Source organism: Ceratotherium simum, chromosome 5 (genome assembly GCF_057802395.1).
Source record: "Ceratotherium simum simum isolate JZ-2026a chromosome 5, ASM5780239v1, whole genome shotgun sequence".
Lineage (NCBI taxonomy): Eukaryota > Metazoa > Chordata > Mammalia > Perissodactyla > Rhinocerotidae > Ceratotherium > Ceratotherium simum.
The window spans coordinates 5,434,179-5,458,591 of record NC_141904.1 but is presented as its reverse complement, the minus strand read 5'-3'; the positions used below and the strand labels follow the sequence as shown (position 1 = coordinate 5,458,591).

The 24,413-nt window shown below is 44.1% G+C and overlaps 1 protein-coding gene across 2 annotated transcripts in view; it reads right to left on the bottom strand.

Moving 5' to 3' along the window:
• Positions 1-24,413, bottom strand: part of WWTR1 (WW domain containing transcription regulator 1) — a 124,397-nt gene that overhangs the window by 32,890 nt on the left and 67,094 nt on the right. For both annotated transcript variants that reach the window (XM_004419260.3, XM_087430405.1), the window contains exon 3: positions 14,281-14,417. In XM_004419260.3, the coding sequence (XP_004419317.1) occupies positions 14,281-14,417 (137 nt within the window). The remainder of the gene's footprint in view (positions 1-14,280; positions 14,418-24,413) is intronic.

Below are 24,413 nucleotides of genomic sequence, written 5' to 3'. Positions count from 1 at the left end.
AAAACCAAAACTGTTTTATTATCTTCAGACAATAGGTATACTTTCATCCCAGCAGGAAATGGAAACTCTGATTCACGAATTTATTTTCGTTAGTCAGGAGAGTTTTCTGTAGCTTTTTAGTGGTTAGCTTTCCTGAATGATTTTAAAACTACTCCAGGTGCAAAGTGTGGCAGCCCAGGCTACATACCAGGAAACAGACCCCCGGCTGCTCCACAAGAAGTGGAGAACAAGTGCCAGTGTGGGCTGCTAGTTTTTAATCTGTTTTCTTTTTGTAACGTGTCATTTTAGTAAACATCTTGATCAAAGAGCTCACACAACAGACACTCCAAGAGATAGTCCAAGGACTTGAACGATTTATGAAAGAGAACATGCAATTAGTAATCAACATGGAAAAATTGTCAGCTTCACAAGGAATCGGAGAAATGCAAACTAAAGTAAGAGCTATTTTTCAGCAAATTAGCAAAGATAATAACATGATGTGGTGTTTTGCCAGGACTTTTCAGGAAAAAAACAAAACAAGAATTTAACCAGGGGTGGCAGGATTAGGAAATCTGGTAAAATTACATGTCAAATTTAGGGAATTTGTGTATATTTATGCATTTTAAGGATTGTATCCCTAGATCTTACAGGATTTCTAGTGACTCCCCAAAGGTTAATTACCTTTGAAATGAAAAAGTATGAAAATACTATTAGTGGTGGTGTCTGGATGTTAGGACTATGGATGACTTTTTCATTTAACTATTCACTCACCAAACATCTCCTGAGCCCCAAGGAGGTGCAAGGCACTGATTCTAGGTGCTGGAGAGACTGATGAACAGGACGGAGAGGCCCTGGCCTTCGGGAGCTTACAGTCTAGTGGGGAGACAGACAACAGCAAACACACAGTATAATTCTAGGGATAAGGGCTTGGAAACTGCCCGACTATTATACTGTGGTCAAGTAAAAATCCTGAAGAAACTCAGAGATGGGGAAGTGCTGGGGGTCCAGTCCCCGGGATCAGCGTCGGGGTGGGGGGTGGGGGGGGCCAGAAACCAAATCAGCTCCACTTTTAAACATCTACAAGAGGAGACTCTGGTCCCAAGGAAAACAAACCACAAACCTAGACCTCTCAATTCTATCTGGGAGGGTGTGCCAAGGTTCTACTCTTAAAAACAAAAACAAAACAAAACATGCAACAACAACAAAAGCTACCATCTGGATTTTCTGAGTTTTATCTTTGAATCAAATGGGTGTGGCATGCCCTTGCTCTGGCCTCAGCGATTCTGGGCTGTGCTCTGAGATGGTCGCCCACCCAGTGAGCAGGGCTGTAGAAACCTCTAACACTCCTGGGGGTCACTGCTAGGAGATATTCTGAGGACTGGCCCCTAGACCACAGTGTCTAGATCACTTACGGGGAGTTAGAGGGAAAAACCCCTCTTAGGTGTCTATACCTGGAAAAACTATGTTTCTCCTCAACACCAGGCCAGGCTTCACCTCCCGACACTGCTCCTGTGACTGAACATGTCACTCTCTTTGCAGGAGCCCCCAAGTCGCAAAGCCAAGTCTGCAGGCGCGTCTCGCACCACACAGGGCCTGTGGTATGCACTTTCCTCCCTGGCTTTATTATTTTCTCAGCCATGGTCTCCCTTTACCCCAACTTAACTCAATGTATCCTTTGGAATGACGTGTTTTGTAAGAGGCAAGAGTACGGAATAAATGGAAGGAAGCATCGCGGGTTCATTTTAAAACTATATCTCTGTGTGTACAGCCACACAGATCTATTATTTGTCAATTAAATAATGCTCCGCGAAGCTGAACTGAGCACGCTGGCAGTGGCATTCGTGCGTCACCCCAAGGAGAAGGGTGTACGTGACCTGAGGCCACACCAAAAAGCTCTTCCTCATATCATGTTGTCATTACGCAACATACTCATGAGAGGAGCCAGCTGACCCCAGCAAACTCTGCCCCCCCCACCTTCCACGGACTCCACCTCAGGCAAGCAACCGAAGCAACATCACCCACACCGGACAGCTGACATCACGAGCCTCCTGCGGGGACGCAGTGAGAAGAACACACCACTTCTGTGGTGTGCCTGCCAAAAATGTATAACCTAAATCGAAATCACAAGGAAACACCAGACAAATCCAAATTAGAAAACAATCTACACCGTAACTGGCGGATACTCTTCAAAAACATCAAGGTCCAGAAACACATGGCTGAGGAATTGTTCCAGGTAAACAGAGATCAAGGGGACAAGATAACTAAATGCAATGCATGATCCTTGATGGATCCTGGACCAGAAACCAAAAAAGCCATCAAGGACATTATGGTGGCAAGTGAAGAAATTTCAAATATGGGCTGTGGATTAGACAATAGTATTGTACCAACATTAAATTTCCTGATTTGGGTACCTATACTGTGCTTATGTAAGAATATATCCTTCTAGAAAATACAATCTGAAGTATTTAGGGGTGAAAGAGCATGATGTCTCCAACTCAGTCTCAAACAGTTCAGAAAAAAAATAAAAAATATATATCTACATACAGGGAAAGAGAGAGAAGCAAATGTGGCATGTCATAAACAATTAACAAAGGCAAATCTGGGCAAAGGGTACATGGGAGCCCTTTGTCCTATACTTGAAACTCTTCTGTAGGTTCAAGATTATTTCAAAATAAAAAGTGACATAATAAAAAAAAAAAAAAAAAGAAAAAATTTCCTGATACACACCCTGAACTCCCTGGAGATTGAAAATTCTCAGTCTGGCTGGGTCCAGAGAAACTGGGCCACACACAGGCCATTGTCCTGGGGCATTATTTATCGCTGAGAACTACCCTACTAAACAATGGCTTTGAGAACTGACCGGGGTTTGGAGGGGAGAGCGCCCAGGTTGTAATACGTGCTATGTGATTCTGATACCTCACACTCACCATTCCTCCCAGCCTCCCACCTCTACCCCCAACTCCAACTGTTACTTAGAAATAATTCTGGGTGAAGGGAGTCAAAAGGTACAAACTTCCAGGTATCAAATGAATAAGTCCTGGGGATGTAATGTATAACATGGTGACTATAGTTAACAACACTGTATTGCATAGTTGCAAGTTGCTGAGAGACATCTTAAAAGCTCTCATCACAAGAAAAAAAAGTTTTGTAACTATGTGAGGTGATGGATGTTAACTAGACTTATGTGGTGATCATGTCACAACATATACAAATATGGAATCATTATGTTGTACACCTGAAACTACATAATGTTATATGTCAATTATATCTCAATTAAAAAAAAAGAGGGGCCCAGCCCCATGGCTGAGTGGTTCAAGTTTCGCGCACTCTGCTTCGGTGGCCCAGGTTCATGGGTTTGGATCTCAGGCGCAGACCTACTCCACTCACCAGCCATGCTGTGGCAGTGACCCACATACAAAGTAGAGGAAGACTGGCACAGATGTCAGCTCAGGACTAATCTTCCTCAAGCAAAAAAAGAGGAGGACTGGCAATGGATGTTAGCTTAGGGCAACTCTCCCTCAGCAAAAAAAAAAAGAGAGAGAGAGAAAAATCTCACTTTCAAAAAACAGAGAGCCTGGGAAGGCAGGACAAAGAGTTGCCCTATGGGACTGGTTGGGAAGGTCTATCAGAAGAAACAGCTCTGGGAAACTCATGACAAGACCCTGGTCTAAAGAGTTACAAGTTTTCTTGCGGGAGCCTGGGCTCCAAGAGAGTTAGTTGACTGTTAATCTGGAGGCCCTGAGGTGAAAGGCCTCCACTCCCAGGGTCATAGCGGAAGTCACTGATCTCCTTTGGCCTTCTTGACAGAAGCTAAGCGGGCAGAGCTGAGGCTAGAGAAGGAACTAGCGAATGCAAACACAGGGAAGCATGTTTCCAAAAGGAATGTCTCAGGCCAAAGCCATCCTATTTTAATACAGTTTGGACCCTGGATTCCCTCAAATTGCAGGGAAAAAAGGATTGTGCTTAAAACTAGAGTAGAGACAGAGGAGACACACAAGCAAATGAAACATGTAGATCAGAGAAGTGGGGTCTCCAGGGGACTATCCCTCGTTTGCAGTGTCTCAAGCAGTAGCAACAGAAAAATAACATCAACAATGGAGGCTAGAAGTCCAGAAACCTTCCATCTGCAGCTGCCCTGGGCATTCAGCTTGTTAGAATGGAATGATCCAATTCCATCTGAGGAGAAATTAGAGTTCCATTCTAATTAATTCAGGCATGATGGCAGTTGATAAGGGTGGAAATAGAACATTTTTCTTGACATTTAAAATGTGAGCTTTGAAGCAGCTAAATGAAAGTCTTGAGAGCCAGGACTAAATCAGGCACATTATAATTTTTTTTACTTTATTTTTTCCCAGCTCTGCAAATATTTAACTCTTGGCAAAACTGAAAACTCACAACTCAGTCTTCACTCATGTCTGAGACATATAACACTGGAAGGGGAAAGGACGAAAATAATATGGAATGAAATGCGTGACACGTACTGGGAAGCAAAATAACTTCCAATGAAACTTCCATCCACGGCTTAGTCACAAACATGGAGATGCAAGCCAAAAAGCAGAGCTAGTGGGAAAGCAAGGGGCCTGCTTAAAAGACACTTTTTGTGGTAACATTAAATCATTTTTTGTAAACAAAAGTAGCACCCCAAACCGCCCCCAACACACACAGTGGATCTGCAATTACGTGTTTAGTTTGATCAAAGCAAACCATGTCAAAATTGTATTTTTTAAGGAATTCTTATACTTTACTAACAAATAAACATTCCAAAGAAACTGGAAAAAAAGAGAATTAAAGGAAGGCACAAAAATTTATGTACAAGAATATGTACTGTAACATCATTTATAAAGACAAAAAAAAGAATCAACCTATATGTCTCTCAGTAGAAGAACTGGTTAAATAAATTATGGTAGTAGAGTCACAGAATGGAATATTGTACAGCCATTAACATGATGTAATCGTTTATAAACGGAAATATGCCCAAGTCCATTAAGAACTTTAAAAAGTATATAGATTCTGGTTTGTACCTATCAGAATTACAAAGACTAAAGAGTCTGATAATGGACTTTCTTGGCCAGAGTGGGAGAAAGAAGCACTTTGATACACTGCTGGCAGGAGTGTAAATTGTTGTAAACCTCTACCAGGAATTCCAGCTCTGCAAAATTATCCTGTACAGAAACAGCATATGGCACAAGGATTTATGTACAGGGATGGACACTGCAGCATCATTTAATAATAGCAAACAATCAGAAAGGAGCCTAACTATGCAGCCTAGGGGATGGGTTAAACAAATTATGGTGCATCGATAGAGTGGAATATTGTACATTGCTGACGAAGAATGAATACATCTATAAATGCTAGTTTAGAAAGCTCTTTAAGATACGTTAAGTTTAAAAAAGACATAAGCACCCAAGCACGCACATGTATGTGGAGTATTTCTCGAGCACTCAGGAAGCAGCTAGCAGTGGTTTCGCTGAGGAGGAGAGAAGGGCTGGGGGTCCTGCTGTGGAGGAGACTTACTTCTCACGAATATTCTTTGGAACTGTTCGAATATTTTTGCCATGTTTGTGCTACTTTTCCAATAAAAACAGCCAATCAAAAAATATTGTAAAAAAATATTTATTGAAATGAAAAGATGCTCATGATATATTAAGTGAAAAAAAACCAGCCTACGAAAAAGAATATGGAGGATTTTTCCAACCTTTTGTGTTTACATTTGTATTGAAAGAAGACAAATATATGAGAAAATGTTAGTGTGATTCTGAATGGTCAGATTACAGTGTTTTTTTATTTTCTCATGTTTTGCTGATCAGCATTTTCTACGAGGACCAAATAGTAATTATACCATATGAGGGAAAAGAACATTCTTGAATCTTGCTGCCTCAAATATGTTTAGGACCTTATTTTTTCTTGTGTTTTTTTTTTAAACCAGGGAGGGGGTGATCTCCCTCTCTTCAGCACTTAATGAGAAAAGACTACGAAGGCTTTTGTTTTCCTGGCTTCTCTTATGGTATTATTTTGCTGACTTCATCACAGAGAATTATTGAGCCAAGCGTGGCAGAACAGCTGCCTCTGACCACCAGCAACTGCAAAACACCCAGGGAATAAATTTAGACTTCCAGAAAGGAAGAAGAAATCGATCTTCCAGCTGACACGGGGTGGGGGAGGTGATGATCACACACAGGTGGGGCAACATCACCGGGGCCCAAAGAGGAGATCAAAGAAAAGCGTCCGCATGTCACTCGGCACTTACCAATTTGGAACAAGTGGGCCAATGACAAACCATCCCAGAATCCCTCTGCCTCTAACTTGAAGCAACGAAGTTCCTGAGGGTCAACTATTGGAAGTCAGCCAGCAGACAGTACTAAAACTGTCAAAATTATTTTTAAAACTCTCAATAGAGGCCCACAGCTTGGTGAAGAGATTAGACTCCACTAAAAGTAAATAAGTAAAGGAAGGTAGTACACACAAAGAAGGGACAAAGGAAGAGCTTGACCTTGGCCTTGACCACCTTCCTAAGAGCCTTCCTAAGAGGCTCTGCTCTTGTCCAGGATTTGAGGCACCCCTCTGGAATGTTTTAGGGGTTTAGGCCTGCAGAGGCCTGCCTGACTCTCTGGGCAACTCTCAGCAAGAAGAGTTCAAGGTGGGCTCAGACACTGACCCTGTGAATCTAGACAACACAGTTCAACCATCTCGATCCCAAACTACAACGTTTCCCCTAGATTTTGAAGCTTACTTGGCATGACTGGGGTCAAAACTCTCTGGAAAGTGGCTTCACGTACCCAGTGCTCATGTGTGCACTAACAACAACAAGTGCCAAAAGGACAATGTCAATGCCACAGCAACTGTCTTTTTTGGACAAAGAACCCAGTCGAAAAGTTGGTGAGCATGCTCACAGTTCTTTTCAGGTAAGTCAAGTTAAAGCCTGGAGATCTGAGTGGGTTTTTGCCATTTATCTGAATGGCATTCTCCAATCACTGTGCTAAACACACAATTCTGTTGTGGCCCCTACACCTGGCTGATGACCAGACTCATCCACTTGAAACCAGCACCCATTCCCAGCGGCCAACCTATATCACTTAAAGCAGGATCTCCCAGCGGTGGGGCCCAGGCAGCACCCCTCCCAGGAGCGACCCGTGACTGTCCTTCAGGAGCAATCAGACTCTGGATTCCAAAGATGTATCTCAACAGATGCCCCCAGGGATCTGACTACTGCTAGGCCTGGACCCCCACCTGCAGAAACACTGATCCTAGAGACCAGAGGATAACTCGTTTGCCACAGGTAAACTCGGTCCACTGCAGAAGCTGGATGATTCATGGTTGTGTCTGTATTACACGAGGGGCCTCCCAACGCCCATCCTCCTCTCCCACCACAAAAAGCTCAAGGCACCAAGTAGTTCTTTTTTTGTCTTTTCGCTATTATAAAAGTAATATAGCCATATTACAGAGAAAATAAAGGGAATCACCCCAATCCAAAAGCCTTATTATAATCATTATTAACACTTAAAAACACATAACTGATTTACTCAATACATTTACTCTACAAAACGGTGCACCTGAAATGCATAATGCACTTGACCAGGGGCTAGAAATACACAGATGGAGAGCAAAGCCTTGTGGAAAAGAGAATCTAAACAAAGTCTCTTTTAAAAAACAAAATTATAATCATAGCATAAACAATTTGCCTGTTTTATAAAATTAGATTGATATAACAGTTTTCCATGTGCCACACAGTCCTTATAACTATTATTTTAATGGCTACAAATAAATTTATTTTCATACTGCAAGCATTTAATTGGGGGGGAGCTATACTATAAATAACACATCTTTGTGTGCACAGTTTTCCAAAGTGTTCATCTAGCATACTACCTATGAATTTCATCTTGGAGAATATTTTCTTAGGAAAATTGTGGCATCAAATATTTTTCATGGCTCTTGAGACTTCTTATCAAAGAGATTTTTCTACCTAAATTTTACACTACATATCTCATCACCTAATCTTAGTACATCCAGATAAATGAACACTGATCTAGATAAGAGATTCATCCACATTAGGATAAATGGGTTATATCCATGAAAACACAAGGTTCATTTCTTCATATACTATCATGTCCCACTTTACTGCACAAGAGGAATCAGTTGATTTAATAATTTGTTTTCACTCCCCATTTCATCTATTCTTTGAAAGCCTTAAAAGAAATGAACATAATGAATCTCCTTTTGGAAACCCCAAAGAAGAGCAGACTTCAATAACGTTGATTAAATAGAGTGAAATTTTGACAACTGATGGCTTCCCCAAATCAAAGAAGAAAATAATATTAATTTTCTATAGTGTTTAGGAAATTGTTCCTTCTTTTTCTAATCAATTAAAAAGAAAAACCTTTCTAACCAGAACCCCTTCCCCTTTTCCCACCAGTCTTCCCTCCCTTCCATACACACCGTCTTTCCAGCACATCAGTCCCACCAAGGCCCCATCCCTCCACCTCCCGCATCAAGGGTGGGGGGTTTTCAGCTTCTCTTTGGGTTTGTGTGTGTATGTGCTGTGCACGTTAGGCTAATTTATACGGCAGAAACCACAAAGTTCAAAAAGTAGTGAGAACATCAGAGTCGGAAAAATCACAGTAGCCAGATGTATCTGCCATGAACTAACCACATAAATTTGACTGAAAAAAAACCACTGGAAAAAGAAAAAAATAAGATAGCCTACATAGAAACCTGATTTTTAGCAAACTCTCAGGATACCTTTCTACATGCTTTAAGCCACACAAGGCTGCGGTGTCCCTGAGCTATTTTATTTGCTTTTGATAAAATGTTTTTAGGTGCCTTTGTACACTTCCCAGAGGGAAGAATGAGCCATTTAGCAACTGAGCACAGACAAGATTTGCCCTCTTGTCTTGAAAAGCATGCCCTGCAAAAAACAGAACCCACACATGTGTTTATAATTTGAAGTACAGATCAAGACAGACCTGGAGGACTTTGACTCTGGCCTGGTGGATGGCATATCTTCAAAAGGCGAAGCGTGTGTGCGTCTGTGTGAGATCTTATTTAAAAATTCCTATAGCATTAAAAATACACTCTGGCTGCACTTTACCAAAAGTTTCTGAACCGGCCCGGCTAGCGCTGGCAGTCTGGTAAAGCTGTTACACAGTCTTTATTTTTCCTGTCCTGTCTGGGAGGATGCTGGCAGCCCAGGTGGCGGCCTCATTCCAACACAGGTCCGTTAATGAGTGCCAGGGGCCCAGCACACCACGGTTTATGAGCGCCAAGAGTATCACTAAAGAGGCGAAACTGCTTGTCACTTTCTGTCGGCAAAAACATTTCCAAATAGGAGGACGTTTTAAGCGGGTGCATGACTCCAGTACTCGTGTGCTGAGAAATGGGAAGACCTTGACACTGTCTCGCTTGCAGAGGGAGACGCGTTCTTCTCGTGGAACCGCAAGCTGCCCGCCCCCACGCACCCCTCTGTCGAGGACCCCCCGGTGGCGGGGCCGGGCGGCGCGGCTCTGGATCTTCTCACAGTCGCCGGCAGGGAGGCTTCGGGGTTGCCTGCGCGATGCCTGCGCGAGCAGAAGCGCCCGGGGGACGGACGCTGCAGGCGCCCGCTGGGTGTCCCCGCGGGAGGAGCGCACCGCAGGCGCTCTGAGTACCGGGGGCCAGACGCGCGGGGAAAGCCAGGCCACCAGCCAACGATGACAGTGACGACAACACGTGTCTCCGGGGGCTTTCCCTGCCACGCCAGGTGCCCAGGCGCGAACGACCTACATACTCAAATTGACAACTTTTATGAGACGGGTACCATCATTATCACCACTTTACAGACAAGGAAAATGAGCCTCAGAGAGGTTACAGAACAAACACAACTGCAGATGTCCGAGAGAGACTCAGTTCTGACTCCAAGTTCTTCCCAGGGCCCAGCTACACAGCGGTCCCCGCCTCCACCCAGCCCCGCCCCACTAACACCCTGGCCCTTCTCCCCAGCAGGCTCCCCTCTCCCCAAGCCCATTGTTCTATATGGTATAATAGGGCCTGTGCAGAGTCTTTGTTTTGTTTCTTTTTTTTTTTTCTTCCTTCCAAAAACTCTAGTGGGTATTAATAGTAATTAATCATACTAACGACCCACTTAAAGATCTGAGATCCTATCCAGTTTGTGTTATGAAAAAAATCAACTTTTACATGTAGAGTAATTTTCCCCCTTCACTGTGTGACATATAAAAGTGAGGATTCCAATCAAGGTGTCAGCCCCCAAGTGACCGGGCTTCCACGCAGGAGTAACCTCTTCTCTCTCCTATCTAAAGTCCTCTGAGGTCTCCCTTTCTCCTTCTGTTCCCTGTGGAGTCCCTCTGGGGACTCAGGTACCAATCTGCTCAGACAGAATCAAATTGGATAAAACCTAACAGACAACCTAATTTGGCAAATACAAAAACAAAAATTTCAGTTAAAACTAGACCAAGCTGGACATGGTTATTTGAAATAAGGTGCAAAAAAAATTTGTTTGCGTTTTTGCCCTGCAAAGTCTATTTCCTCTTCCTCAGGCATTTGGAAGGTCAGTGAGTTTGGACACACAGCACATCTGCTGTCCTACAAGAGACACCTTTTCATTGGCTGCTGATGCAGCCTGACAAAAGTATGCTCTGTTTCTACAAAGCCTTGAAGATATAGGTGTCTTCTCTCCCAAGTAAAATATGGTCTGACTTATAAGCCACATTTCAGGAACAGATCTGAAAAAACTGGATATCCACTGGTAAGAAGTTTCTTGGGGAAGGGGGACTGAAACAGTTCCACCAGAGGGCGCTATCCTCACTGAAAGAATAAAGTGTGCCTAATTTAAAGCACTTCGCACTCCAACCATCCCAAAACAAATCATTTTTTTCCTTGAGAGCATTTATTTTTTTATTTTTTATTTTTTTGTTAAGATTTTATTCATTTATTTTTTCCCCCAAAGCCCCAGCAGATAGTTGTATGTCATAGCTGCACATCCTTCTAGTTGCTGTATGTGGGACGCAGCCTCAGCATGGCCGGAGAAGCGGTGCGTCGGTGCACGCCTGGGATCCGAACCCGGGCCGCCTGCAGCGGAGCGCGTGCACTTAACCGCTAAGCCACCGGGCCGGCCCCCTTGAGAGCATTTATGATGAACAGTGAAACTGTCTTCAAATCTAACATTCTATAATTAAATAAAATATAAACAAAACTTTTCTTTCCACAAAGAATAATGATGATAATAAGAATAAACACCTATTTTTAGTTTATTATGCCCCAGGAACAGATCTACGCACTTTACATATATACACTCTCATAATCTCCTCACACTATAAAAATAACTTCATTTTACACACGGGGAAGTTGAGGCACGATTAAGTAACTTAACAGGGTCACCAAGTTAGTAATGGCTAGAGCCAGGATTCAAATTCTGACTCCCTAGTCCATGTTCCCAAACTACAGGAAAACACAGGATCCCAATAAAAGGAGATTTACTGCCAAATGTATTTAGCTATGTCACTGATTATATCACAGCTCTAGAAATACATAACATTAGCTTATAGGAGGTACTAATTCTATCATCTGATAGCAATGTTATTAACTATATTTTGACATCATTTTTGCATGTACATGAATACTTCCCAGTGAAGGGGACATATCACTCAAGTTCACTTATTCGTCAGCTACATTCATTCCATTGAAGAGACCAAAATTCTAGATTTAAGGAGGAGGAGGAGAAGAATCTGTTCTGGTCAAAAGGAAAAAAGAAAAAAAAAATGCATTTGATGTAAAACAGACATAGAAATTTTGAATCATATTCAAAATACTGACTTTATATATATATACACACATATATATGTTTTTATATCTGCTAATGTATATGACACTGGTCTATTATATACAGCATATATAAAAACACTAATGTATACCTATTATTTCTAAAATAATGAAAATAAAATACCACATTCTAAATCTTTAAAAAGAAACAGACATAGGAGGAGGAGAAGGACCTGCTCTTGATATTTTTAAAGATTGATAATACAGAGCATAAACTACAGCAGAGCTATAGCTTAAAATAAAATATTCTGAGTAAATCATTTATTATTAGGACCACATTGTGACTCTAAATTATCCCCGGTCTTTGGAGCTAACTCTGCGTTCCCCGTCATATTTCCATCCTTGGGACACATCTGTGATTCTCTATAGGCTAGCAACACACTTTATAATGGGCAAATACTCAAACGTTGTTGGAAAAACCCCAGAATGCATGTCTTGAGAAATTTACTGCTCCAATTTATTAGAAATTTGGAAAGTAAGGTATTTTATTCAGCCACAAGTAAACTTGTTTCAGACATTCAAGTTGCAATTTCTTTAGATATACTTTACTAGCAACTGGGGTGTGTGTGTGTGTGCGTGCAGTCAGACTTACATGTGCCTTCAATATCAAGTTTCAAGCATTCAAGGTCCTTTTAATTTAGTTAGTCCACTTCCTACCTGTTGCACAAGTTTAAAGAACTAAGGAAAGTACATAAAAGAGCCTAAACAAGGATATTCACTCCAATATTGTGTGTACTGGCAACACTCTAGTAACAACCTAAATATCCATCAGATGGGGCTAGTTAAATAAACCAATTACAGCACATTAATATGTCAGACTGTTAGGCCATTTTTTAAAAGAATGAGGCAGCTCTGTATGTACAGACATAGAAGTGGAAAAAGCAAAGTGCAGAACAGTGGGTGTGATATGCTGGCATTTGTGTGAAGAAACACACACACGTGACTGGAAACACTGGTTGACTCCAGGCAATGAGCAAGAGACTGAGGGATGGGGATCAGAGGAAGGCTTACTTTGTGAACATCGCTTCGAAAAAGTGTTTGCCTTTTTTTAACCAGGTCCATGAAAGATTTCTTCCAATTATAATCCATTATACAGTTAATACCTTAATAATTAATTTTTAGAATTTTTAATGAAAATTAAACAGTTAAAGAAACCTTGAAACTCGTCTACACTACCTAATTTGTGGTTTCTTTACTACACGGGCATCTGCTTTCTACTGGAGCTCTTCTATACTGGGGTGGATGACTCATGGGAAGTTTTGGTTTACCACTGCTAGAAGAAGCTTTGGTTCCATTTTCCTTGATCTGCCCTTTAGATAAGGAACACAACAGAGGTTATTCCAAATTATTTGCTTTTGGGATACACTTTACATCTGCAAGCTTTAAAATGGTAGGTCCAGACTTCCTGGAAGAACAAAGAGTATATTTACTTGAAGCTGACTTGGGTCTACTTGAGTTCATCCTCACTCTGGCTAAGCCACAGCACGAGGGCAGGGTGTCTAGAAAAAATGCTTCCATTTTTATCCTGTTCATTCCTGAAAATCCAACAGGAGATTCTTTTCACTCTCTAAAATTAACTGTTCTGTGTAAAAGCAGTATCTGGATATCTGATCTTAAATGGAAATGGTATCTGAAAATGGCACCATCTTTTACATAACTTTAAAATTTGGACCTCTTATTTTCAGCCTTTGGGGGCGGGGGAGAACAACTACAACAAAAGCTGATTAGTGTATTAATTCACACCTGATTATCTCTAGCGGGCAGAATTTTAGTTCTTCTGAAGTAAAGGCAATTAGCAGAAAATAATCTCTTCTCAAGTCTCAAGTCACACTTAAACACGGTAAATGAAGTGAAAAGTGGGCCATACTATCCCAGGACAGGAAGGGGGAGAAGCCACCTGCAGATTACGTAATGGCTGGATGCAGTCTAAAATCAGAGCCACCTCGTTCAAACTCCAGCCCTGCTGTCCAACAAGCTGTGTGACGTGGGGCGAGTTTCCACGTCTATGACACTGGAACGCTGTCACTCCTTGTAGAATTGCTGTGAGGATTTAACGAGATGAGACAAGAAAATGCCTGGTCTGGTGTCAGTCACACGTTAAGCAAAAAAAAAAAGGAAGGAAAGAGATTTGAGGCCAGAATTGAAGCCTTTGGCAGACTTTAGGGACCAATTTCACAGAAAGGGGCTCTGTGCCCTACCTGTCTCCGTCTGGATGAAGACAGGAGGCTAGGTGATCTTTCAAAGAACTTCAGTAAAGGCGGTTGGAGGGGATGCCAGCGCTGCATGGTGACCCCCAGGCAGCAGTGTCGTGAACTTCGGGGCACAGAGGCCAAGAAAGGAGGAGAGGGTGGCGAAGGGTAACGCAGCCAAGAGGGAGGAAAAACACAACCAGCGTGCATGAGCAGGACCGAGGCCACCAGAGCTGCTTCTGAGCTCCAGAGCCCCTTGGCTGAACACTGTTCATTCCGCTCCGAGTCAAAGCTTTGGGCTTACCGAGATTTGGCTGGGACACCGCCATGGACCTCGGGGGCGCTGGTGTGGAAGTGGCGGCAGGGTGGAGGTTCATATGATTCAGGGGCTGATTCATCGCCTTCCTAGGGTCTTGCCATGTGGTGATTTTTTCTATGTGACTAAAAGAAGGAAAACAATTACCTTTTTAATTGTCAGCATCACTATCATTAGCACCACCCCCAGTAACAGCACAACAGTAAATGACGCTGGCTCTCCTCCCCTTAGGATCTGCTTGCAAGTGGCTGACACACTGCTTGTTTTCATCCAAGGTCAGGCATGCCCACTTGCCCTCCACCAAACTGGGCCACACCGGGGATTTTGCAGGGGACTCTCTGAACACAAGCCCATGACTTAGCTGTCCCAGCTGCCCCTATGAGCAAAAGCCCTCCTAAGGGTTTTCTGCCTTACCAGGACAGACAAGCCCAGCCCCCCACAGCCCAAGGGACCCGAATTCCTCAGCTCCTCCACTGCTTCACCGCCACCCCATCGCTGGGACACCGCGGTGTCTCCCGAAGCAGGACAGGGCTCCGCTGCCGGCCAGCCCTCCCACACTCTCCCGGCTCATGTAATTGACATAATGAGGACACCTCTGCCTGTGCTAGCCAAAGACAGGGCCCTTGAAACCAGCCTCGTAAACATGACATTCCTGAGCTCTTACTAAGGGTCAGGCACTGTGAGGTCCACACAGGCAACACACAAAACCCTCGAGAAGCTTGTGTTCTACGATGCAAGGTGACAACTGTGTAGCTGGAGGACAGAGGAGCAGAAAGGGAGGCATGTGCCAGATCATGGAGAGACCCAGATGCTCAGGCATGAAGATTTCTGAGGGAGAAGACATGAGTTTTGCTCATCTACAACTTCCAGTACTTGTTATTACAACTTAATCTCAGAGATGCCAGCACAACATAAGCTTCTGCCCAGAGTCTCCGCTGTGTCCTTAGGAAGATGTACGAGACCTCCAGCTTTGCTTGCCCAATCCTTCCAAACCACACCTCAAGTCATTCTGTGCCTTAGAGATCCTGTGCCACTCCATAAGCTCTATCTTTTTTTAATTACTTTTTTTTTAAAGATGAGCATATTCATCTGGTGCCACAACTCTGTTTTACGAACTGTATCAGAGCGCTTCTAAATGTATCAAAGACGACAAACTCCAAGAGCAGAAACTGAATGTCAGCCCTTTGTTCTAGGCCTTGCAAGGTCTGCCTCTCCCAAACCAACTGGCAATGTCAACCCCCACACAGTACGGACCCTCCTAGCTCCAAAGGAAAAGGAGCATGACTGCTCTTTCCGCTAAACACACCCTAATTTTGAATAACACTGGCCTCCTTTGAATCTTTAGTATAGGAAACCACCATTACTATCATTAGGTTTAACCTTAACTCATGCAGTCCCTTCCACTGGAGTTGTGTCTTTTCTTTTGCTTCTGTTTCCTCACATTCAAATGCTGCCACTGCTGAAATTCTTCAGATTTCTTCACCCCAGACTGGAAGTTATTGCCATGGGGAACTCATCCACTGCCTTGAGTGAAAACTTGGATGTCTTCCCAAGAAGGCCTTTAAATGAGCGTGATTTAAAAAAAAAGTCAGCCTCAGTAAAGAAGGCGAAATTAAATTTAACTGTTGAGTCTCAATACTTTAGGAGACATCAGCGGTCTTCAAAAAATAATCAAAAATGAACTGGGAGAAATAAAAATAAAAGAACCAAGCCCTGTCTTGTTAAGAAAAACACAAATAGAGGACGAAAAGACTGAAATAAAGTGATGGGAATCAATTATCTAAACATAAAAAAATGAAAAAGAAAGAAACAATTGTCTTAGTTACACCTCCAGTTTAACAGCTGCAATTCTGTTTAAAGCTTTCATAAAATCCTTTTGGTCATGCGGAAACTCATAGCCAGCCTCAGGGGTTTGTCACAGGACTTCAGAGTGAGGAATCAATTGATGAGCATGTCAGGGTTAAATAAACTCCCTTTAGGAAAGTAATTAGAGCTAAGAAACCCTTTGACTAACTATTCCTCCAGGAACCATACTATTAAAACATGTTTTCCAGGGTAGACATGTCCTACAGAAATACTTTCCACTATGGGACCAGAAGGCAAGGGATGCTACTCTCTTCCAGGAGCCTTTCTGAGACCGTCTGACACCATGGGTGTCGATGCTGTCCTAGAACCAGCACGAGCACAGCCCTGGGGAGATGGAGTGACAGACATCCTACGGTGGGAGACATTTAAGGACACTGCTGTGGTCAGACACTCAGCGACCAGTCAGTAGAACAACACGGGAGCCGGAATGATGCACTCCCAAATGCTGGTCCCCTGCTCCCCCTCCCACGCTGAACCAGTGGGCTGTGGCTCCTGAATCTGGGGAGAGCACAGAGGCTCGCAGCATCCGAAGTGGAAGATGAGCCCACCTTGCCTAAGGACTGCCACCTCGGCTGGGAGCCTCCATCCCCTGGGACCAAGGGTGGAGCTTTCTGGGCAGACACTCTGGCCCTTATCCCAATAGGTCTGACCCCAAAGATGTACAACTCAGCCGTGGCTTCAAATCCCAGAAGCCCCCCAGGACCATGAGAGCCTCTGCAGCCCACCCTTCCAGCTCCACACCCAGCCAAGGCTCTTAAAGGGGTTTTATTCCCAGTGGATTTGTTAATTAAAGTGTCACTCACTGTATTCCCCAAAGCCTCGAGGACGAGAGGGAGCCTTTCTTAAGTAAGCAGTTCTCATCGCCCTGAAACAACTCGGAGAAGAAAGCCACTCAAATTCCCAGCCTCTGCGGACCAGTCCAGCCCACGTCAGCTTTGCTCCAAGGCTTGGCTTCTGTGACGTCCAGGGTGGCTCCCCGTCTGAATGCCAAAAGCAAGGGCACTGCTCACAGGAACTTAATATGTCGCTGATGACTCAATTTGAAAACGCAATTCTCCTATTGTTCAGACCACTTAGCTCCCCTTACCCATTCCCAAACTCGGGCTAAACCACTCGCTCTTTCATGCTGCTGTCTCATCTAGGCTCCCTCTCAGGGTCCCTGAGTCATTTCCTTTCTCGGATTTCTCAGTGTAACCTTTCCATCTGCCAGGACCCACAGTTGAGCTGGATTAATCCACACGCACCCCCTGAACTCCCACTCTTTCCTGATCGCCCTCCCTTGCTGAGTCCACTTCAACAAAATCTCTCTCTCCCGTTTTTAAAAGTCTAATTTCTCTTGAAAATTTACACAGATATTTAATCTGCCTATACAGGTGTATTCTATGAATTCTGTACAGGTTTCATATTTGAAAATGCAACGAAAAAGGAAAAAAGATACCAAACTATTTACGGTGATATATCTAAGTGATAGGCTCACAGGTGCTTCTTTTTTTCCCATCTCCACTCTTCTGTACTTTCCAGGTTTTTAATGACACTATGTAGTGTTTCCATAGCCAGTAAAAACAAAAATACTCATGTAAGGACAAAGAGACAAGAAGGAAAATGAGGCATGGACAGGGTCACAGGGTACAAAGAAGGAAGTGAAGATAAAGGTTCGTATCTTTGTGTGGCCAGAGCAAGAAGGGACATGGACTCATTTATAAAGAAAAAAACACGACTTCCTAAGCGAAAGGAAAACTTTTCTTGACACCAAAAAAAAAGGTTTTTTCCTGGACTAAAAAGAAAAAAGGCCTGCCACGTTTTCCCAGGGAGGCCCTGGGTGGGGTAGGGTGCTGTAGCAAAGGTAACGGGGGTGGTCTTCTCCACTTCCTGTGGGGGCCCCTGGACCACGGCTTCCCAGACTGGCTGCTTCTTCCACAGTCGCAGAGAGAACAAACCAGCTCGTGGCCTCCACCGCGTCAGGAGTCTCTGCCCAGAGAGCTGCCTCAGCTCCAGGACCCGTGGTTGGCCCAGGGGCAAGGAAGGTCAGCACTCCTCTGAGAAGATATCTGGCTGGAAACGGTAGCTATGGAAAACCGTGCTGTGCGAAATAATTTTCCCTTCTTGGATCAATATGTTCTTTAATAAAGACACAAATTTAGAAAGCCATTTTATTTATTAGGGAAATTCTGTGTTTGGAGTTAAAATGTCATTGAAATGGGGGGGAGCATTATCACCCTCCCAGTCACCCTCCCCTCTGGGCCTGGCCCCCTCCCATCAGCCTCCAGGGGATTGTTAATTTAGCTCCTAGTTCCTCCACTCCAGCCACCTGCATGACCTTTCACCTTGATGAGCACAATGGGCTCCAGGCTTCCCTTCCTCCATCCCTTCCCCCACCTCTCGATCTGACAGTCGTTCTCTATCCCACCTCCAGACTCTCATCCCAAGGACAGCTGGAATCTAAGTCACCCCTGGGTCTCTGAGCCCCACTGCCCACGAAATAAAAGGGCTACTCACAGAGGCGTCTTCCAGACAGACAGCCTACTGTGAGACACTGTGGGCTCTGGAAAGACCACAGTTTTGGAGTCACACATAGCTGAGTGTTAATGTGAGCTCTGACCCCGTGTGACCTGACTGGACAGCCCATTTAACCTACCTAGTCTCAGACTCATGTCCACGACAGGGGTAAAAAAGCTAACGATCGCATTGGTTCCTTGTTGTGAGGGTAAAACAGGTCTGTTCTGGGAAACTTACGACCGCCAAAGTCCCCTGCAGATTTCACGACCAGTTCACTGGGCTTCGAGCTCACGGCCTCAGCAGTGAGGGCATGGAAGGCAGCTCTGGCCTCAGGCCCAAGGCTGGCAATATTTAGTTCAAGTTTATTCAACAAGCGTGGACTGCACACCTATTGTGTACGATGCACAAGGTAGGCAAAGAAATGAAAAGCATTTAGTAAATAAAAAACCCTTTCTAGGGCCGGCCCCGTGGCTTAGCGGTTAAGTGCGCGCGCTCCGCTGCTGGCGGCCCGGGTTCGGATCCCGGGTGCGCACCGACGCGCTGCTTCTCCGGCCATGCTGAAGCCGCGTCCCACATACAGCAACTAGAAGGATGTGCAGCTATGACACACAACTATCTGCTGGGGCTTTGGGGGAAAAAATAAATAAATAAAATTATTAAAAAAACAAAACAAAAAAAACCCTGACTAGCAGCAGAACCGTTCAAGGCAAAGATAAAATCTTATCTGTAAAAATAGAATCCACCGGCTTCCGACAGCCCAGGAAAAGGCCTGGTGTTTTCGGATCAATTTACCCTCAAGTTCATGACCTATTACACTAACTTTATGGAAGGAGGCCACACAACAAAGACTTTCTGAAATAGAGAAGGCCTATGTCATACATTTTGTATTGCTGGAAGCATACAAAGATATAAAAATAGGAATGATTACAAAATTGAGAGTTCTTACAACATAAGCTGCTTGCTTATTTCTATGGGCAAAGATTACATCTTCAAATATAAGAGTTTTGTCTTTTTACTCCCCTCCTCTCCGCCCTCACTTCTTCAATCTGTTAGAGTTTCACATCAGTGTCAGACATTACTCACGGCTCCCTCCGAACACCAGAGCTGCTAGCACAGACCCAGAAGCAGCCTCCAACCCTTGTCTTCTTTTCCATTACAACCTAGCTCAGCAGCTAAGGAACCACACCAAGGAGGAGGGAATGTAAAGGCAGCCTGGGGGCATAAAACCAAGGCTGACTGGATCAAAACTCAACTCATTCAGTGCTCCTTGGCTTCATTCCCCACCCCCATCTCAGTTTCTCTTTAAGCTCTCCCTTCACTCTCTCTTTTTGGGGGGGTGCTAATATTTCTCTTCCAATGAAACATAAGCTCTTTGGATGACAGAAATTACCCTATAGTAATACGGTATAGTATTACCCTAGGTATAAATTACCCTATAGTATAGTGTTCTGCACATAGTTGGCATTTAAAAAACAATACTCCTGCAACTCCCATAATATTCACAAGCTCAATTTAGGGCATAAGTACATTGTCTTATTTTTTAAATCAGGCATTGTAAACTTTTTTGATTTACTAGGCCAATTCATCACCCTCTTAATGTTGTAACACATGTATGTACACTGAAGATGATCTGCTTAAAAACTGCTAAATGAGATAGCTTTGCAACATGCTTGTTGTGAACCCATTCAGTTAAACTCATCAGTGTTAGAAATGGAAAGTGAAGCTGATTTGCAGGAGGTTGATAATTTCCCAGGTAGGGTTTGCCAAGTAAATCTGACCCACTGTCAGCAGCCAACAAATGCTGCGCCAACGTTTAAGCCCGCACCAGCCGGCGAGAAGACTTGCGCAAGACTCACATTAAAGTTTTGAAATTTTCCCCAATTAGAATTAAAACATAAATATGCAAAAGCTGGTTGACTTTTGTTGTATTTCAGGGATCAATGTTGCCTGTGTTTCAATTAAATTAAATATGTTGGCAGTGTGTTCTTATTTAAATTTCCAGACCTGGGAAATGACGCATCATATCTTACTCATATCTTGCATTTCTTTGAGTGGAGCCTTTTGTTTGTTTTGTTCTGTTTTGTGCCAGTGGTACTTACCTCTTCCACCTGACAGCAGAGGTGGGTCCTCACCACAAGAACAAAGACAGCTGGCAGACACACTCACTAATTCTCCCAGGCCCAGATGCACACTCTTTCTCCAGATAGTTCCTCTGCTGTCACCCAGAGCCAGAACGTGCTGGTGGGAGCTGATCACAGTGGGAGCCCCAGAGCAGGTCACAGCCCTCACCTAAACTGGCAACCCAACCGGATTCGCAGCCATCCAGTAAACTGTTCCCTCTGCCTAACCCGATGTGTCCAGTTGGATACCGGGGAGTCAGCATCTGAACATCACTTCACTGACAATCAGAAACATAGCGCTCTCTTCACCTGGCTGAAGAGACACACAGCTAATGTTTTATTTTATTTCTAAAGCCATCCATCTCCCTCCCAAGTTGTTGTCCTTCCTAAGGTAAAACCAATTGAGGATTCTTTGTCCCAAAGCAGCTTTCCTAACACTATAATTGGTTACAGTTCTTTTTCTGTTCTGCCCAAATCCTAAACAGCACCATCTCTGATGAGTCCAATGCATTCGAATATAAGATACAAAGGGGTAAAGGTCAGGCCGCAAATGTACAGAGCTGACACACCCATTAGCAAAACATGCCTGCCATTCATAGATTAAATCCCAAAGCTATAAAAACTCACTCTCTCCTGCCATACAATAAAGGTGACTGTTCACACAACAAAAGTGTGTTGGATGAGAAAGCTCATCCTTCTTTGAAACCACAAGGAATTTATAGTTAAAAGGTTCCGGTCAGATTTTCACTCAGGCAGCTCATCAAACATAGCTGCAGTCTATGACACAGGAATAATAACTCATATATAAATAGGGGATTTTTTTTTTAGGATCCTCTAATAAAAGATGATAGGGGACTAGAGGCTTTATTTTGCTGCACGCTTCCGGTCTCTGCCATTCACTTGCCAATTCAAAAAATTTCAGAGTTCTCTGGAATTCCGAATGAATGGCAGGGATTGTATTTTTAACTACCAGGCTCTAATCCTGAACTTCCATGACAGGCGTGCCAAGAAGCTCACTTGTTTAAATTAGCAGCGGCAGCAGCCGCAGTGTGGAAGGTCTCCCAGCACTTCCGCAGGGCCAGCTGTGGGGATCCATCTGCTCACTCCTTTCCACTGAGCACCCCCGACTCTCCTGCAGACTCACTCCTGAACCTGCTCCGTCAGGCGACGCTGAGTCAGGCAGAGCTGCTGGCAGCCCGCGTGAGCCTGAAACCTCCGCGGTTGCTGCAAGGGGTTATTTCCCAGCGCTCCCTCCCTGGGGCGGGAAAGAAGGGCACACCACTGAACGTGCCACTTCTGGAGAAAACCACTTCCGGAAGCCGGTGACTCATCGACACAGCCCCGAGGGGTGGCTCACTTCAGAGGGCAAGCCATTGTGTTAGAGGCACCGTCATCCCTGCTGAGGTCGCCAACATCACCCAACAGGCAAACCTGACTTGGCCTCTGCAAACCCAGCTAAACTCTTGCTTCACCTCATTCTTCCTAGTCCCTAAGGAAGCACGAAGCAAAAGAAAAGGACTCGGGGTTTTGTTTGCTTGTTTGCCTCAGGCCAACAGCCCCACTAAAGAACTTTGGCTGTCACAATTTTACTATCAACACTCCGCATTTTTTTTCTCTTATCACCTTAGAATCAATAATGCTATGAAAAGATTTATAAATCACATTGTTTCTTGTGTTGCAACCAAACAACATAAGAGTTTATTTCACTATGTTTTATTATTTCCAGACACCAAGTATAAAATATGTACATATTTTCCCACTTTCCCCTTTTTCACAAACCAAAACATGGGATGGGAATGAGGAGAAGTCGAGAAAGGTTGAGGCTCTTTATGAATGGTGAATTCTAGAATTATCAGTAGGAAGTGGAATGCACTCATCCATTTATTCATTCAACAAGTATTTACAGCGAGGCCGTATCTTCACGGGGATCCAGTTCCAAAATCAGTTTTGGCAAATGTGGAGGGTGGTGAAAATTACCACCAAAAATCCTTTAAATGGCCCATATTGTACAGTCTATTAGGCTTTGTGTGTGTTGTACTGTCTTTCAGTAAGTCCGACGCAGCCGGTTCCTTCCAGGGTTAGGATCTGGTACTGTTTCTACGGCCGAGCTCCAGACAAAGTGACTCTGTCCCCAGCTACTTAGGTTGGGATTTGCTGGACAGGTGGTGTTGAATTCACGCCACTTAAATAGGCACATGGTCCGGAGTGCCTGGTGTCTTCTGCTCCGGATGGACGTAACAGAAGATGACCTGGCGTGGGCCCTAGGAGCTGGCAGTAAATCGGTGGGGAGGCGATGGCAGTGAAATACTGAGTAGTGTGCAGGTTAACAGAGCACAGACCCTATTTTTACCATTATATACATGGTCCAAAGCCTGAGACTCTCGATAGCTGCATGTTATATCCGCTCTGCATATCGGCTGCATCTGACAGCTGGGAAGCAGCTTTAATCTCGAAATCACTTTTTACAAGAAGTTTGTTTTTAAGCCACTGAGCTACTCTAAATGCGAAAATACTTTGAAAATTGCTTTTTCAGGCTCTCTGTGCCCAACACATGTTTCACTGTGTTGTTTTTCCAGTTGTTCTTAAATGGGACACTGTCACACTGCCTGCCTGCTCATAAGCCTCTCCAACGTAAAATATCTCCAAGCTAAGACTGGGGCCGCCCTCCTTTCTCTACTTTCTAACGGGGCCAAATGACTTAAATGTCACTGGCCCCAAGAAAGAGGGCAAAGCCTCCTTAAAACCAAAAATTCTTTTGGGTTAGTCTAGCTTCTGCTCTATTCATGTGAAGAGATTCAATTCCTTTTTGTTGGTTTTGTTTTGTTTTTTTTAATTCCGGGAAGAAGATGAGCCACCCTGGGCTCTGGTCATCAGTCACTCCTGCACATGTTTGAAAGACATGACACAACTGGAACCAGAGAAAAGGCTGGCATGAACCCCAACCCCAGTCTGGAGACAGACCAGAGGTGCCTTTCAGAGCCAGGGTCCCATTTCGCAAGACGTGAGTGATCTGGCGGATGGAAGACAAAAACTGAGGCATTCAAAGGGATGGAGGGAGGCTTCCAGGACAGGGAGGGCGGAGGGACAGTGGGGACCTTGAAGATAATCTCCGGGCAACACTGCTTATGTTTCATGTTTTAACCCAGCCCACAACGTTTCTTTACAGGTATTTTTTGGCATGTCTGGTTGAAAGAGTCACCCAAATCAGGCAGAGTGGTGCAGGTTTTGAACTCTGCCTCTGCTATTAACCAGTCAAGAGACCACAGTAACTTCACTTAGCATCTCCAACCTCAGTTTCCTCCACTGAAAAATAGGCATAAGAACACCGTTTCGTGAGGTTGTTTGGACTGTTTCCTCCAACAACAAAAGTAAAGCACCTCACAGCACCAGACACGCACAGTGATGCCCTCCTTTCCCTACGAAAATCGACCCCAGCTGGTGAAAGGGATCCAAGGAACCCAAATGCAAAAACTCAGCAAGAACCCGATGGTACAATGGACCCGGGAAATAACAGTGGACACCAACTCACTACAAGATTATAGATGTACTTGATCTCACACGCTCAGAGCAGCTAAGCAATAATGAATCTGGAGACAGAAACATTCTCGAAGCACCAAAGAGCCAGCTAGCCCCCAGCCC